Source organism: Muntiacus reevesi, chromosome 2, assembly GCF_963930625.1.
Source record: "Muntiacus reevesi chromosome 2, mMunRee1.1, whole genome shotgun sequence".
Taxonomy (NCBI): domain Eukaryota; kingdom Metazoa; phylum Chordata; class Mammalia; order Artiodactyla; family Cervidae; genus Muntiacus; species Muntiacus reevesi.
Window position 1 is genome coordinate 177,850,276 of NC_089250.1, and position 16,714 is coordinate 177,866,989.

General features: G+C 46.8%; 1 protein-coding gene across 4 annotated transcripts in view; it reads left to right on the plus strand.

The window, feature by feature from the left end:
- LMTK2 (lemur tyrosine kinase 2) overlaps nucleotides 1-16,714 on the plus strand; it is a 74,507-nt gene that overhangs the window by 18,112 nt on the left and 39,681 nt on the right. For all 4 annotated transcript variants that reach the window (XM_065923787.1, XM_065923785.1, XM_065923786.1 and 1 more), the window contains 4 exons: nucleotides 7,933-8,057; nucleotides 11,222-11,366; nucleotides 13,324-13,397; nucleotides 13,816-13,934. In XM_065923787.1, the coding sequence (XP_065779859.1) occupies nucleotides 7,971-8,057; nucleotides 11,222-11,366; nucleotides 13,324-13,397; nucleotides 13,816-13,934 (425 nt within the window). In that variant the 5' untranslated portion in view covers nucleotides 7,933-7,970. The remainder of the gene's footprint in view (nucleotides 1-7,932; nucleotides 8,058-11,221; nucleotides 11,367-13,323; nucleotides 13,398-13,815; nucleotides 13,935-16,714) is intronic.

The window sequence follows — 16,714 nt, forward strand, 5'->3', positions numbered from 1 at the left end:
CCCCTCCAACTTGGGAAGGTGACTGACTGTCGGAGGACCAGGCTTTTGAAGAAGTCACTATGTTAGAAATGAGGCCGTTAGCTGCTAACACAGTGTGCCTGGGGTCCTCCCACGAAGAGGAAATCTGAACGCAAAGACCCATCGGGGACGCTTGCTCCCAGGAAGGGCCGTGCGAGGACCCGGCGAGCGGACGGCCGTGGTCTGCAGGCCACGGGGGAGCTCAGGAGGAGGCAGCCCCTCCGACACCCTGGGGCTTGGGTTTCCAGCCCGCAGGGTGTGTGGTGGTCGAGTTTTGTCGTGGAAGCTGCCCGGCCGTGGTGGTCCGTTACGGGGCCCGGGCAGAGCTGGCGTCGTGTCTTCGATGGCGGCCGTTAAGGTTCTCGTTACCAGTTTCAGTGGAGGCCCCGGGGGCTCCTTGTGTGCGGGGGGGCTCCCCGTGTCCGGCGCCCCCGGGGCCGTGCCGGAGAGGGGCCTCTGAGCCCCCCGCTGTCGCCGGGCGGCACCGCTCTGGCGGCCCCGGGGAGAGGAGACGTGCAGAGAGCGGGTCCTGTGGGACAGATACTTGTCATCACAGGAGAAGGTCGGTTCAGGAAACCCAGCTTTTAAGAAAACATGGAAGAATTTTGCGGCTAAACTCGCACTGCAGAATGGACAGGTGGAGTGTGTGGGGAGTTGTGTGTGAGCTGAGGAGGGAGTGGGAAACTGACGGGGGAGCGGGGGGCGCCCCAGGCCGCGGACTGAGACTGTGGTGACGGGGAGAAAGAGCACAGGTCACTGAAGGAATGCTCCTTTTTGGTCCTATTTGTTTGACCCTAGAAGTCTGAATTTTTCCTGCCCACTGGTAGGTTTCTGATGGATTTCAGGGCAGAGGGGAGAAGGTGAACTTGAAGGCTGAGGTGACAGAGGGTTCATCTGAAAGGACTGGGAGCATCATTGCTCCGGGTGGAGAGCCTGGCCGGAGTCTGGAGGTCCCTGGAGGTCCAGGGACCCTGCAAAGCTTGTGAAGGAGCTTGGACTTTAGGCTGATGACCCGGGAAACCCCTCTGCTGAGATGGGTGAGAACACAGAGCACCCCCCCACGTCCTCCCTGGAGGCGCCCTCTCTGGTTCCCTAGTGACCTCGTGTGACACTGTCCTGACCTGTTCTCTTTCTTTCTGGTTTTTTTTCTTTTCTTGTTCTCATTTAAACATACGGCCTGCAGATAGGTTAAACTGAACACCCGTCCCGAATTCATGCACGGAAGCCCTAACCTCTGATAACTCAGAGTGTGACCTGATTTGCAGATGGGGTCTTACAGAGGTGACGAGGTGAAGATGAGGTCGTGAGGAGGGCTGTGATTCGGCATGACCGTGTCCTTGCTCGCAGGGGACATTTGGACACAGAGATAGGCGCCGGGGGAAGGCCATGTGAAGATGCTGGGAGCCATAGGCCGCATCCCACAGCCCCGCGGAACCAGCCCTGCCCACCCTTCATCTGGGACTTGCAGCCTCCAGAGCTGTCTGTGCCAGTTCACCCTCCATGACAGCATTTCTAAAACTCTAAAACACTAACACATGCTTTGTAAATTGTTATGTCTACTTTTTTTTTTTCTTTTTAAGCTTTACTTAATAGATGTGAGGCATTTATTTAATAAATGAAAAACTTCAAACATACAGAAGACCAGACAGGGCCTGCAGTGAGTTCCCATGTACGTACCTTTCACCCAGCTTGAATCCGCTGGAGGCCAGCTTGCTTCATACTACCCCCATCACTTTCTCTACCCTCATATTATCTTGAAGCGAATTTCAGCCATAGCTCAGTAGGTCACTATCTGTGAGAGGTTAAGACGACTCTTAAAAACAGAATCAGTATCGGTCTTTTCCTCGGAGAACTGAATCATGCTTCTCGAATATGGTCACTTGTCAGTGCACAGATTTCCAGCTGTCTCTGTTGTCAATTTTTTTTACGATTTTGAATCGTGTTTCAGATAACACCTATACACTGCACTTGGCTGGTATGTCTTTCTTAAACTCTCTTCTAATTCCTTCTTCATCTTTCTTTCTCTCTCCTTGTAATTCATCAGGTTTTTCTCCTTGAGTGTTTTTCATAGCCTGAATTTTGCTGGTTATGTTCTTGTTAGGGAATTCAATACATTCCACCATTCTCTTTATTTCCTGTTAATTGGTATTTAGACCTAGAGGCTTGGTCAGATACAAGTTTGACATTTTGGTACTGTTGGGTTGTTTTGTTTTGGCAGTACTGTTGTAGTGGGTGATGGTGTGTTTTTCCGTCTGGAGGCACACACTCGCATTGTCTGTCTTTTTGCATCCTTGTTGTTCAGTCGCTAAGCTTTGTCCAGCTGTTTGCGATCCTGTGGGCTGCAGCACACCAGGCTTCCCTGTCCTTCACTGTCTCCCTGTCTTCGCTGTTTGCCCAGATTCATGTTCATTGAGTCAGTGATGCCATCCAGCCCCCTCATCCTCTGTCACCCCCTTCTCCTGCCCTCGATCTTTCCAGCATCAGGGTCTTTCCCAACAAGTCAGCTCTTCACATCAAGTGGCCAGAGTATTGGAGCTTCAGCATCAGTCCTTCAAATGAATAGTCAGGGTTGATTTCCTTTAGGATTGACTGGTTTGATCACCTTGCAGTCCAAGGGGCTCTCAAGAGTCTTCTCCAGCACAATTCAAAAGCATTAATTTTTCAGCGCTCAGCCTTCTTTATGGTCCAGCTCTCACATCTGTACATGACTACTGGAAAAACCATAGCTTTGACTATATGGACCTTTGTCAACAAAGTGATGTCTCTGCTTTTTAATATGCTGTCTAGGTTTGTCATAGCTTTCCTTCCAAGGAGCAAGCGTCTTTTTAATTTCGTGTCTGCAGTCACCAACCACACTGATTTTGGAGCCCAAGAAAATAAAGTCTCTCACTGTTTCCGTTGTTTCCCCATCTATTTGCCATGAAGTGATAGGACCAGAGGCCATGATCTTCGTTTTCTGAATGTTGAGATTTAAGCCAACTTTTTCACTCTCCTCTTTCACTTTCATCAAGAGGCTCTTAGTTCCTCTTTACTTTCTGCCATAAAGCTGCTGTCATCTGCGTATCTGAGTTTATTGATATTTTTCCCAGCAATCTTGATTCCAGCTTGTGCGAATGTTGGAGGGAATGTTGGCAGGTCCCTAAGTGACTTTGGGATAGGGACTGGTGGCTAGAGGAAGGAACCATGTGATTAGAGAATTTGAAGCTTCAGTCTCACCCTTTATGACTTGAGCCACTGAGCAACCAAATAGTAAATAGGAGGCAGTTTTCTTTGTGAAAGCATATCAGCTGGTAACCAAGGAGGGAGTGACAAAATGAGAAGGTCAGCATGTCACCGTCCCCTGTGGGTCTTGACACTGATCATCGTTTCTTTTTTATCTGTGAACCTTGAAAATTTTTAATTTAATTTGAAAATGGATTCACAGGTGAATCTTCAGTTGATTATGCATATATTCAAGTTCTGATCGGGGTTCTAGGCAGGGCTTTAAAATGGTGGAATTAATGATTGCGTGGCACACCTCACTTACTCTGAGTCATTACTGGGAAATCATGTTCCCCAGATTACCTGTCTGTAAAACAGATGATACGCACCTACCTCTTCGAGTCTCTCAAGTTTCCTAACTTATTAAATCAAGTGCTGGATAGATGTCTATTAAAATGGTTTGGGAACTAAAATAAAAACTTATACTGGCTGTACCTTTGAGATGCTCTGTGTTTTTGCATTGGAGTCTTGGGGAGGCGTACGAAGCACCCCAAACCTCTCATTATCCTTGTTCCCAGTTTGTAATCAGCCAGGCAGCCTCGATGTGCGGAGGATACACTCCTGTCATTATTGATATTTTCCCTTAGGCAGTGATCGGTTTGACTTACATGTTTCTGAATGCTGCAGCCTGAGAATGTCGAAGGAAAGCTGTCTGTCTTCACAGTTGCTTAACTTGCAGCCAGGAACCTTGCAGGGGCCCGGGTTGCAGCCTGACCGTGGGGGCCACGGGGCTTTCCTTGTAGTTCCTCACATCTAGAGTTTGCTTCCTCTCTGTGGTTTGTGCAAACCCAGCTCACCTTGCAGCCCACGGGAGGCTGGTTTGTTTTCTTCTTTTTATGCAAGTTCTTCTTTTTTGTATGGAAGTTTTCTTTGTTGATATACAGAGCTTTTTTTCTCTCTTTTTAAATCACAGTACTTTGGGTCAGTCAGAAGAAAAATGCAGTCAATGAAGTAGTTTTTAGAAGTGGTAAAACTGTAAAAATTTCTGCTCGAGGGTATCTAGAAAATTTTTTAGGTTAGTGATTTAGAATCCTCTCAGTGGGCCTGACTGACACTGAGGTGAAGTAGGCTTGTGTACATTGAAGAAATCTGAGTCCAGCAGAGCAGAGGCCCCTGCAGTGTCTTTTTAAAAAAATTTTATTTACTTTTAATTGGAGGATAATTGCTTTACAATCTTGTGTTGGTTTCTGCCACGTGTCGGCATGAATCAGCCCTAGGTTTGTGTGTGTCCCCTCCGTCTTGAGCCTCCCTCCCACCTCCCACCCCATCCCACCCGTCTAGGTCGTCACAGAGCCCAGGGAGGATTTGAGCGCTCTCCCTACAGTGTCAGAACAGAAATAAATACGTTTTCATGGACGGGCAAAACTCAGCATTACTATTTATTTTTAACACAGGTATGACTTCTCATGTCTACCTGATGACTCAGAGGAGATAGTTTTATGAATCAGATCATTGAGCTGGCCCTCAGGCAGTTTTGATCAAATGTTATGATAGGTGGTAATGATAAAAAGGATGAAAAGAGGGGGAAAAGTTGTTTACTGTTCACTCTGTGGAGTTGGGAGGGGAGCCCCAAAATTGTGAACTGCCCCGATTACAGTGCGAGGCTTCCGTCTGAAGCACTTAGGCTAGGCTGTCTTTGAATGTTATAAACAACGAGACAGAATGATGTGATGTTGAGGGAATCGGGGCGGAGGAGAGGGCTTGAGTCCAGCGCCCTGGGCTGAGTCTGGCCTGGCCACCCTCTCACCCTTGCTCTCGGGCGCGTCGGCGTCCTTGTTCCTGACATGGAGCTGGTGTCCTGATGATCGAGTGAAAATAGTGCTTATCGTTTGTGAAATCTCAGATGTGACCAATTATGACAGTCCCTTAATTCTCTGCCGTTAAGAAAGAAGAAACGCTGCCAATGAAAACCGCTTCCTCTCAAGTGTAAAATACCCCTAACATGTGGCGTGGTGGGCAAGCCGCGTCTTAAAGATGAGTGAGATACAGCGTATATGAAAGTGCTTTGCCACGTAAGCCTCAGGAGTGGTCTTTGACCTTATCGTACGAACGAGTCAGGGCAGTGAAACGGTTCTGAGAACCAACACCAGTGGGCGGCACAGGCCAGGCTGCGTCTTGGTTCCTAGGAGGTCGGCCCTCCGTCTCGGGCTTCTCGCTTAGCTTAGTTTCCCAGATGGATGTCAGTGTTCCTAGTTGGTGAATTCTGCGGTCTTCCTTGTTCATGTGTAGATTTCCTTCTGTGTGCAGTTTTGTTGGTCTAGAACTTGCAGCTTCTAGACAACCCTTGGTTGCTGCTGCTGCTAAGTCGCTTCAGCCGTGTCCGACTCTGTGTAACCCCACAGATGGCAGCCCACCAGGCTCCCCCATCCCTGGGATTCTCCAGGCAAGAACACTGGAGTGGGTTGCCATTTCCTTCTCCAATGCATGAAAGTGACAAGTGAAAGGGAAGTCACTCAGTCGTGTCCGACTCTTAGCGACCCTATGGACTGCAGCCTACCAGGCTCCTCCGTCCATGGGATTTTCCAGGCAAGAGTACTGGAGTGGGGTGCCAGTGCCTTCTCCAACACTTGGTTAACCGTGTTGTTTTTAGGAAGGAAGGCTGCAACGGAGTCCAAACCCCCTTGCAACACAGCAGGTTTCACAGCGCTCTCTCTCAGATAGACCTTTTGTTGTTGGAAGGGAATTTAGTCCTGCATCGACGTGCAGGCCTCGTTACTCTTCAGTGAAGTCATGTTATGTTCGAGAATGCGTTTCACTCACAGAGGAGTGTGCTCGATGTTTGTGTTCTTCTCCCGTGCTGCTGTCTCATTTAAGGAGATACTTCACTTGTCTCCAGACTTCCTCCTCAGTGCCTTTGAACACATAATTAGCTGCAGGTGGAAAAGTTTGTTTCTGACTTTCCCGTGGCAATCATTTCACAGTATATACGTATATCAGATTATCATGTTGTACACCTTAAACTTACACCGTGCTATATGTTATATCTCAAAGTGGGAGAAAAAGAAAGAGAAGTATATTTCTTTGTAAAACACCAGTAGGTGAGACTGAACAATTTGCTGTAACAAAAACACAAAGGTTCAGAGTAAGCCTGCCTGAATAAGATGATGTCTAGATAACTGAGTCTTTGCTGAAAGTGAACTGTCAGAGTCTTTGTGCTCCTGACAGGGGTTGCAGGCTTCTTATCAGTGGCTCACATGGAGTGTCTATTGCAGATTCTTTTTGAAACAGCCCTTTAAAGATGTGGAAGTTATTCTGAGCTGTCCCCTCACCCCCAAGCAAAAACCGGTCACAGGCTGTAGTCACAGGTGTGTCGTTTCCAGTTTCTCTATCATGACCGGGGCTCCCTAGAGAAGTGGCTGATTCTAAAGCCAGAATAGGGATACTATAAGGGGAACCTGGAGCCTCCTGTAGCTCCAGAGTGTGGAAGTGTTGGAGGAAAAATAAAAAGAGGGGGGCATGTCCGAAGGACCCAGGCGTTAGCTTGAAAGAGCTCCCTGCGGGACCAAAGCTGACACAATCTGAGCTGCAGAGTCATGAGAATAATGGAGTATCGCCCAAAGTATAGAATAGAGTAAATATCTGTGAGTTCATAACTTTATCAATGACTGAAAATGCAGGAAAAGAGGGACAGCTCTCCCTTACAGAGGAGTCCCAAGTAATACATGTTGAAGAACAAAGGCAAATAGAAAAATCACCAGTAGAGCATCACAGTGCATATGTTTCCAGAGACCCAGTGTGTGGGCGGAGCCTCAGAGCACGTCCCCTTGGTTATCAGTGACTGTAGTCATTTTAACCTACCCCTGCACATCAGTAACACTGCTCCCTCCAAGAAGTACAGCTAAATTCCCCTCCCCGGGCGTGTGCCTTGGACTCTGTGACCAGCTTCTGAAGAGAGGAGTGTGCAAAGGGAAAAGGAGACTGTTAACTTTCCTGGTCTTCCTGGCGGAGACCACCTGGGCCCTGGGACCCAGCTTCACGTAGTCAGTAGTGAGTTATGCCAACATCACGTGTCCCAGACACGATGTCACGCGAAGGATGTTTCACCCGGCCGTATTCTAGATTCTTCCCACATACTTGTAACCTCAGCCCAGTTCTGAGAAAACATCAGGCAACCCCAGTTGAGGGATAGTCTGCAAAGTCACTGACCAATACTCTTCAGAAGCGTCACAGTTGTGAAGCGTGGACAGAGACATCAGAGGTTGGATGAGATTAGGGCCATGATGAGTAAATGGAACATCGGTGGCCCTGGTTGAATCCTGGCAAAGAAAAGGGGCGTTGATGGAAAAGCTGGTAAAGTCCAGGTACAGTTGGGGGTTCAGCTGATGGTGTCATACGCGTGTTGGTGTCTTAGCTCTGATAAACGTGCCGCGTAAGATGCTCAGGCTGGTGGAAGCTGGGGGAAGAGTGTACGTGTACACTCTGCCTTGTCTCTGCAACTCTGCTGTAAATCTAAAATCGTTTCGAAATCAGAAGTTTAAAAAGAAAAAAAGACTCAACTTCTTATTCTAGGTTGGTCATCAGCTGTATCTTGAGCATTTGAGAATTATTTTATTAACTCTTGGTCCCACTTATATATGGCAGAAAATATATTGATTTGCTTATTAAAGTCGATTTTGGAATGCCTGTGTTAACATTGTTTATTTCTCTTTCCAGGGGAGGCAGCTGCTGCAGAGGTTTCCACGTCTTTTGTGATGCTCTCTGTGGGCAGTTTAGTGACACTAATAGTGTTGATTGCAGCCTGTGTTTCCTGCTGTAAGGACCCAGAAATAGACTTTAAGGTGAGCCCAGGTGGGAGGACCGCGTGACGTCCTCCTCTGATGCGCTTACCAACAGAATGGCTGGGCACCATGGTCCCTGGGCAACGGGGGCGGCAGTTTTTTTTTTTTCCCCCCTGAAGGGGCCAGATAGTAGCCATTAAAGTGAAATGAAGAGCTGTTGTAAATGGTAAGTGCTGTGGGCCACGCGGTCTCTGCCAAGGCTGCCTAGCCTCACCTCTGTCGTCGTGGCCACGTGAGCCCCAGACAGCATGGAAGCGCATGGCCACCACTGTGTGTCAGTGATGCTTCGTGTACACGGCGCAGTAGGCCATCTGCAGTTGGGCCCCCGGCCGCGGTTGCCAGCTTGGCCTCGGAGCCTCATGGACAGGAACCACTTGCCTGTCTTAATGGAGGTTTTGCTGAGTGAGGAATTGGGAACGGTGATTCAGTTTGCTTGCTGTAAAGCCTGTAGGGAGAAGCAGGCTGGTTTTGATTCTTTTTCTAAACTTGGGAGTGCTGGTGAATTTGTGGTTGTTGAGTGACAGAAGCCAGGGGATCCCCCAATGCCTCTTGTTTGTCAGGAGCAGCTTCTGGTAATAACGCTGGCCCGGGTGGGAGGTGAGGGGTGGGGGTGTGTGTGTGATAACATAGAGGGGCTGGTAATAACGCTGGCCTGGGCGGGAGGTGAGGGGTGGGGGTGTGTGTGTGATAACATAGAGGGGCTGTAATAAAGCTGGCCCGGGCGGGAGGCGAGGGGTGGGGGGTGTGCGATAACATAGAGGGGCTGGCCTGGTAGCTTCTGGGCGGAGTCTGCTGGAGACCAGCTGGGGTATCCGCTCTAGAACTTGCAGCTGGCATGCTTTAGGGCTCAGTGAAGACTTTTTTAAAAGGAGTCTATGAAACAAGGGGGGGAAAGAGGGGTGTGTGTGCAGAGACAATGGTCCTGCAGGTAGAGCCTTAGGGCCTAATGACAGTCGTGGGGCTGTCCCACGAGCCCTGAGGACTGAGGTTCAAGTTGGGGGGAGCCTTTTCTGTGGACACGTGGCCTCATTTCTCCAACCTCACACCTGCTTCCGTTGTGTGTCCCCTCTGCCTTGGGTCTGGTGGCAGCTCTGAGAACGGAAGACCTGCTGTCCCTTTGGCTGGACGCCAGTGTTAACACATGTTAGGGGGAGAGGGGGGCTGAAGGGGGCTGGAGGAAGACTCCCTAGCACGGATCATTGTCTCTAGAAGACTCCCCACCCAGAGGACATGAGCCCTGAGGCCCTGGAATCGGTGCAGACCCTTCTGGGGGGCCCTGGTGACTGCACCGCCTGGGGGCGCAGTGGCGGGCAGACTCACTCAGTCTCGCTGACGGGCCGTGCAGACACCTGGCCCTTTGGGGACAGACGTAAAGGCCGATCAGTGTTTCTGAAACCAGTCTTATCTCACGTCACGAGACCCCACTCTTGCCTTGACGCTCAGTGTGGGCCCAGGGCGTCCATGACGACGCAGACCCAGGGAGTGTGTGTGTTTATCAGGCCTCCCCAGGTGCCTGCTGCGGCGGCTCAGGGCCCACACTGCTCAGAAGAGCCTCGCCAGCTTCAGACTGTGTGACGGAAGGAGGGAGTCTCCATCCAGCACCCGTGGTTTTCCTTTGGCCTTAGAGGGGTGGCGTTCCAGGACTGAATGGCCCCTAGGAAGTCATTTCCTGACCAGGAGGCTCAGCCTGGTCAAGTCAGTGGCCTGCGGGAGCGCGTCGAGGCAGTGGAGGGCGTAACTAAGAGTGACCCCGTCTCCCCCACGGCCCCATCGTTGTCGCTGTTATGCTGTTACCTCTCTCGGTCTTTAGAATTCCTACTGCCTAATAGGATATCACGCGCTGCCCAGGTTAGGAGTGACGGATGGAGTCTTTTTTAAATGAGAACCTTGAGGAATGTCCGAAGGGGAAACCAGACGGAGCTCTTCTGTTTCGGGGTGACCTCACAGATTGTAGTGTCCTCCCCCCCCCGCCAGCAGATAGCGATAGTGTCCTGATGCGTTTGGCAACACCTGTGACGTGTATGAGAATATTAAATGCTACCTCAGCAACATCCATCCTTACATCCGGCAGCTTCTCCCGTGCACGGGGTGGGGTCGAGGGAGGTGGTAGAAAAGAGTTTGGTCACATAGAAGGCTGGAAAACAGTCCCGTCCGGCTTCTGTCATGGCGCCTGGTGGGGTAATGCTCATTAGTCATCTGAGTGACCTTGATAGTCGTCTGTATTTAATAGTGTATTAAATTAACACAGGCACCAAGACAGGCCCAGCTCGCTGAATGAAGATAGCAGGAGTCAGGATAGCTCTGCTGGACAGGGACACTTAAAAGGGTTCTGCAGCCCGGTTGGTGCAGCCTCCGTTTTAAAGTTGCCCTCTTTAGAAAGCCAAATGTTCTTAGAATGTTTATTGCACTTATGTGCTGCAGAGTTTAATACTGACCTTCATGGTTCAGATCCTGATGGTTTTTCTACCTCCTTTAGTATGTTTATGCATTGTTACTCTTGCCAGAGAAATAGGACTCACTTAAAAATATCTTTTCTGAGTCTTTTAACTGTCTTTATTTTGATTGAAATCACAAGACACCAGAAATACATATACAATTGAAAAATAAATGTTTTAATTCAGTATGCAAAGAGATCTGTGAAAGTGAATAATAATAGTAAAAAGAATGCCTTAAACTGGCCCAGGTTCAATCCCTGGGTTGGGAAGATCCCTTGGAGAAGAATGTGGCAAACCTACTCCAGTGTTCTTGTTCAGGATATTCCACGAACAGAGAAGCCTGGCTAGCCCCAGTCCATGGGGTTATAAAGAGTTGGACATGGCTGGTGACTAACACTTTCACTTTCATAGTAACTTAAAAATAAAATTTTGAGCCTGTAAATTTTAAGTTCTAGGTGTCATTTTAGAAAACTTTGTGATCAACTTCAAGTTGATCGGTTTAAAAAGTTACATACGATAATTGATTTTCAGATCTTATTCTGTTTAGAGTCACAGAACACAATTACATATGTTTTTTACTTGAAGACAATATGTATTGGGAAAAAAATTATGGCAGGTTGTTCCCAATGAGTGAATAAATGTTCATGTCTTACATGTTAGCAGATGTTTTTGACATTTGCTCTCTAGCTGATTTATATTAGATGCAGCATCGCTCTTCCTTCATTTTAGGAATTTGAAGATAATTTCGACGATGAGATCGATTTTACACCACCAGCAGAAGACACTCCCTCTGTCCAGTCTCCAGCAGAAGTTTTCACACTTTCAGTACCAACGGTCTCACTACCAGCTCCATCACAGTTCCAGCCTTCTGTAGGTAAGGCCTTCCATCCTGATGTCATGTTTCCATGAATAACTTCTGAGCCCCGAGACAGGAAGCCTTGCTACTAATCATAAAATGATTGGACTGCGTGTCTCCTCCACTTGCTTATTTCTCTGCCTTCTGCTCTCTGGTGAAGCTCCACTCTGGCGGTCAGACTTAAGTTCATTGATGTTTCCATTTGTTTCTTTCTTCCTCCTCCTCAGACTGGATAATCTCATTTGACCAGCCTTCAAGTTTACTGATTATCCAAAATCTGTTGTTGAACCCTTCTTGTGATTTTCTTTTTTTCCAGTTCTTGCACTTTCAGCTCTAAAACTCTGTTTGGCTCCTTTTAATCATTTCTCTCACTTTATTGATCTTCTTTGAGTTTCCTGTGGTTCTTTGCCTGTGGTTTCCTTTAGCCCTTTCAGTGTGTTTAAGACGCGTGATTTAAGCTCTTGTCCAGTAAGGCCAGTGTCTGTTTTCTCAGGGACACTTTCATTTAAATTTCCTTTGTACCAGTTCATGTACCATTATTTATTGTTCTCTACTTGTTTTGCAATTTTCTGTTGCAAACTGGATATTTTGAATAACATGATATGCAAAAAAAAAAAAGGGAACAAGGAACAGATGCCGTCTAGGTCCTGACAGCCTGACTCTGTGCCAGGGCAGGTGCCCAGCTTGGCCGCTGACAGCTCTGCCTTAGCCTTCAGTCCCTCAGAGGTGATGCCTCTGTTCTTGGGTCTCTTCTGAGCGGATGTCCTTCCCTGAGGATGCACATGGTTCCTAGGTTACCCCATATGTGTAATAATAGCTTTTTAAAAAGAGCTCCTTTCCCCCCACCCCAGATTTCACTGAGCTTTTCTGCTGAAGCTTCAACCTGTTTATTATTGCCTCAGTTGTTGATTTCTGCCCCGGGTGGCAGCGCCTTGTCCACTTGGCTTTTGTTGTTTTGAGGCACATGAAGCCTCCACGTCCTGATAGAGCCCAGTTCAGTGGAAGAAGGGGCACCCCTGCAGCAGGCCTTCCCTTCCGGGAAGCCCCGGTCAGGTCAAGAGAGACAGTTCCTGGGGAAGGAGGCCACTCTGGTCCCTCTGGGACCAGCACCCACTCTGGCACATGGGTTGTTTTTAAGATGTGCTGTGAGGGAGGTGGGATGTGGGTGAATGAAAGGCCACAAAGAAATTCTCCCTTTTTCAGTGGCCTTTCTCCTAGTTCCCTTTGATTGCTCTAAACCTTCACCGTCTTCCAGAGTTCTGATGAGGTTGAGTTTGTGACAAGACTTTCAGTGTTTCCAGAGAGGAATAGTCTAGAGATCCCTACTCCCCACCCCACCCCCAACACCCATAAAAGTAAAGACAGCAAAGGCCAGTGAGTGGTGGTGACTGGCAGTTACAGTAGGGCTGTTGATCAGAGTGTTTGGTGCTGGAGCTCAGAGTCAGGGCAGGATACTCCTTCACAAATACTGTCAGTTTTAAAACTTTCTTTTTTTATAATTTTGTTTATTGATGTTTTGGCTCTGAGGGCCTTTGTTGCTGGGCGTGGGCTTTTCTCTCGTTGCCGCAAGCAAGACCTGCTCTCTGGTTGCAGCGCTGGGGCTTCTCGTTGCAGCGGCGTCTCTTGTTGCAGAGCACAGGCTCTGGGGTGTGCGGGCTTCAGCAGCTCTGCTGGGAGGGCTCAGCAGTTGCTGCTCCAGGGCTCTGGAGCACAGGCTTGATAGTTGTGGCTCATGGACTTAGTTGCTCCGCAGCATTGTGGGATCTTTCCAGATCGGGGATTGAACCTGTGCCTCCTGCATTGGCAGGCAGACTCGTTACCGCTGAGCCATCAGAGAAGCCCTTAAGTATTTATTTCTATCTTTATTGTCACAAACATTAAGTTTATATTAGCATTTGTACTTTATAGGTTATATACTGATAATGTCTTTTCATAAATACTTACCTTTACTTCTTAAATGTTCTTTTTCCTACAGAAGGTTTGAAGCCCCAAGTGGCCCGCCACAGTCTGAACTACATACAGGAAATTGGGAATGGCTGGTTTGGAAAGGTAAAGTCTGCTCACTTTCATTTTTTCCCTCCTGTTACACTGTTAGAATGCAAAGGTGCTTAAGTCTTACTGTGCATGACACTGCACATCTCTCTACACACTGTGGCACCGATTGAATTTCTCCATGGGCCCCTGAAACCATGTGGGAGCGTGAGCATCAGTGTTTCTGGGTGTGTGAGTTTCCCCAAGAAGGCCTTTTATTTCTTTATCAGAGCCTTTTCTAATTGTTGGCATAAGAGCGGTGAGACTGGAAAAGAGATGGGAATTTTAGAAGCTTTTCATCCTCCTCCAATTATTTGTTTCTCCTCCTTTCCCCACTTCCCCTTATGACACTTAAAGCACATTTTAATAGGTAGATAGCATGGTTATAATGAAAACCGTTGTGAAGAACTGTTCCGTTTCTCATCTTTGGTTTTAGGTGCTCCTTGGAGAGATCTACACAGGCACTAGCGTAGCAAGAGTAATCGTGAAGGAGTTAAAAGCAAGCGCAAGCCCAAAGGAACAAGACACTTTTTTGAAAAATGGAGAACCATACTAGTAAGTAAACCATAGCATATGTTTTTTAAATGTAGTCTGTTGAAGATCAGGTGTTTAAAACGAGTTTGAGATTTCTGGTTGTAAAATACACAGTTTAAATAAAATCCAAAGTCTCACAGCACAAGACCCAATATGTCCAGGTTTCAATCGAAATCACTCATCTTTCCAAGAACCAAGAGAACTCAGCACAAGTAAGAAAAGGCAGCAGATGGTGGGAATGTAAATTAGTGCAGTCACTATGGAAAACAGTATGGAGATTCCTCAAAAACTAAAAATAGAGCTACCATATGATCCAGCAATCTCACTCCTGGGCATATATCTGGACAAAGCTGTAATTCAAAAAGGTACATGCACCCCAATATGTTCATAGCAGCACTGTTTGCAACAGCCAAGACACAGAAACAATCTGAGTGTTCATAGATGAATGGATAAATGGATAAAGAAGGAGTATGTACAGTATATACAGTGAATACTACGCAGCCATAAACAAGAGTGAAATATTGCCATTTGCAGCAAGTCAGACAGAGAAGGACAAATACCACATGATCTCACTTACATATGGAATTTAAACTATGATAGAAATGAATGTATCTACAGAACACAAGGAGACTCTCAGACATAGAGAATAGACGTGTGGTTGCCACGTGGGAGGGGGGCTGAGGGAAGGCTGGGTTGGGAGCTTGGGATTAGCAGATGCACGCTCTTGTATAGAGAACAGATATGCATCCAGGTCGCGCTGTTACAGCACAGGGACCTATGTTCAATATCCTGAGATAAATTATAGTGGAAAAGAATATGAAAAAGCATGTATATCTGTAAGACGGAATCATTTTGACATATAGCAGAAATTAACACAACATCGAAAATCAGCTATACTTTAATAAAATAAGTACACAGAAGACAACAAATGAGAGAGATGTTTGGATTATCTGACAAAGAGTTTAAAACAGCCATTGTAAAAATGCTTCAGTGAACAATTAAATTATAGTGCCCTTGAAACAAATGAAAACTCGCAAAGCCTCAGCAAAGATATGGAGGACATCAAGAAGACCTGAATGGACACTTTAGAACTGAAAAAAATAGTAATCAAAATAAAATCTGAATAGATGAGTTCAGCAGCGGAATGGAGAGGACAAAGAAGGAGCATCAGTGAAGCTGAAGATAAATATCACTCAGTTCATGCAGCAAAAAGAAAATAAGCTTAAAAAATGAAGAGTGCCCCAAGGACTTGGGGGACTTGAACAAAAGATCAGGATGTCCCAGATTGAAAGGAGATAGAAGGTGGCTAGAAAATATGTTTGAAGAACTATTCACTGAAAATTATTCCACATTTTGCAAAGACAAACCTACAGATTCAAGACATGGAGAAAATCTCAAGCAAGATCAACCCAAAGAAATGTGTGCCAACACACATCATAGTCAAATGTCTGAAAACAACAGACACAGCCTCAGGAACAGGGAGAGGGAAGCTCCGTCTTACCTACGGGGTTGGGTTACCTTAGAAAAGCCGATTCTCAAATCAGAAATCTCAGCGCGTATGTCAAGGGACCAGAAAAAAAGAGCACAGTGAACTCAATGCAAGAGTAGATATTAAAGAAAAGAGCAGAAAACAGAAAGACAGTAGATAAAAATCAGTGAAACGTAAAGCTGGCTCTTTGGAAAGACAATAAAATTGAAAAACCTCTAACAACACTTGACAGAGAACAGGAGAGAGAGATTCCTAATACGCAGATTCCTAATACCAGGAATGAAACAGACCCTGCAGACATCAAGAGGATAGAACGGGACCAGCAGCTCTAGTATATATATTTGACAACTTAGATGAAACGCACCAGTTACTCAAAGAGCATAGACCACCACAGTTCACTCAATATGCCATAGGTCATTTGAATAGATCTGTTAAAGAAATGGGATTTGAAACCGAAAAACTCTCCAGAAGAATCTCTGGGGTTAGACAGTTTGACCAGAGAATTCTTCAAAGTAGTTGAAGATGGTATAGTCACTGCAGGCTAGTTAGAAACTTTGTTAAAAAACTAAACTTACATGTAACCACCATATGTATTAGTCACAGTTCTCTGGAGAAACAGGACCAGTAGGATCTATAGATAGATGGGCAGGTAGATAGATGGATGGATGAATAGGTAGGTGGGTAGGTAGATGGATAGGTAAATAGATGGATAGGTAGGCAGGTCGACAGATGAATGGATAGGTAGGTAGGTAATTTATTTTAAGGAAATGGCTCATGCAGTTACGGACTCTGGCAAGTCTGCAGGTGGGGCCAGCAGGCTGGAGACGCAGCAGGGCCACTGTTATGTTCAGGTGTGGAGGCCGTCTGCCCACGGTTTTCTTTCTTCATTGGGGGAGGCTGGTCTTTGTGCTGTTAAGGTCTTCACCTGATTGGACGAGGCCCACCCACACTGTGGAGCATGATCTGCTTTTACTGAAAGTTAACTGATTTAATGATGGTCTCATCCCAAAACACCCTCACAGAAGTGGTCCAGAATAATGTTTGACTAAATATCTGTGGCACTATGGCCCAGCCAAGTTGACACAAAATTAACTATCACATCCTATAGTCAGTCTAGCTGTTGCACTCCTGGGCATTTGTCTTAGAGAACTTATTTCCACACAAAATCTCTTGCATGATTTTTTATAGCAGCTTTATTTATAATAGCCTCAAACTGGAAAACTAAAATGCCATCCCTAGGTGACTGGTTTAGACAAACTGTGGTCCATCCAACCCGTGGAATTCTGCTTAGCGGTAAATGAGAAGGGACCCC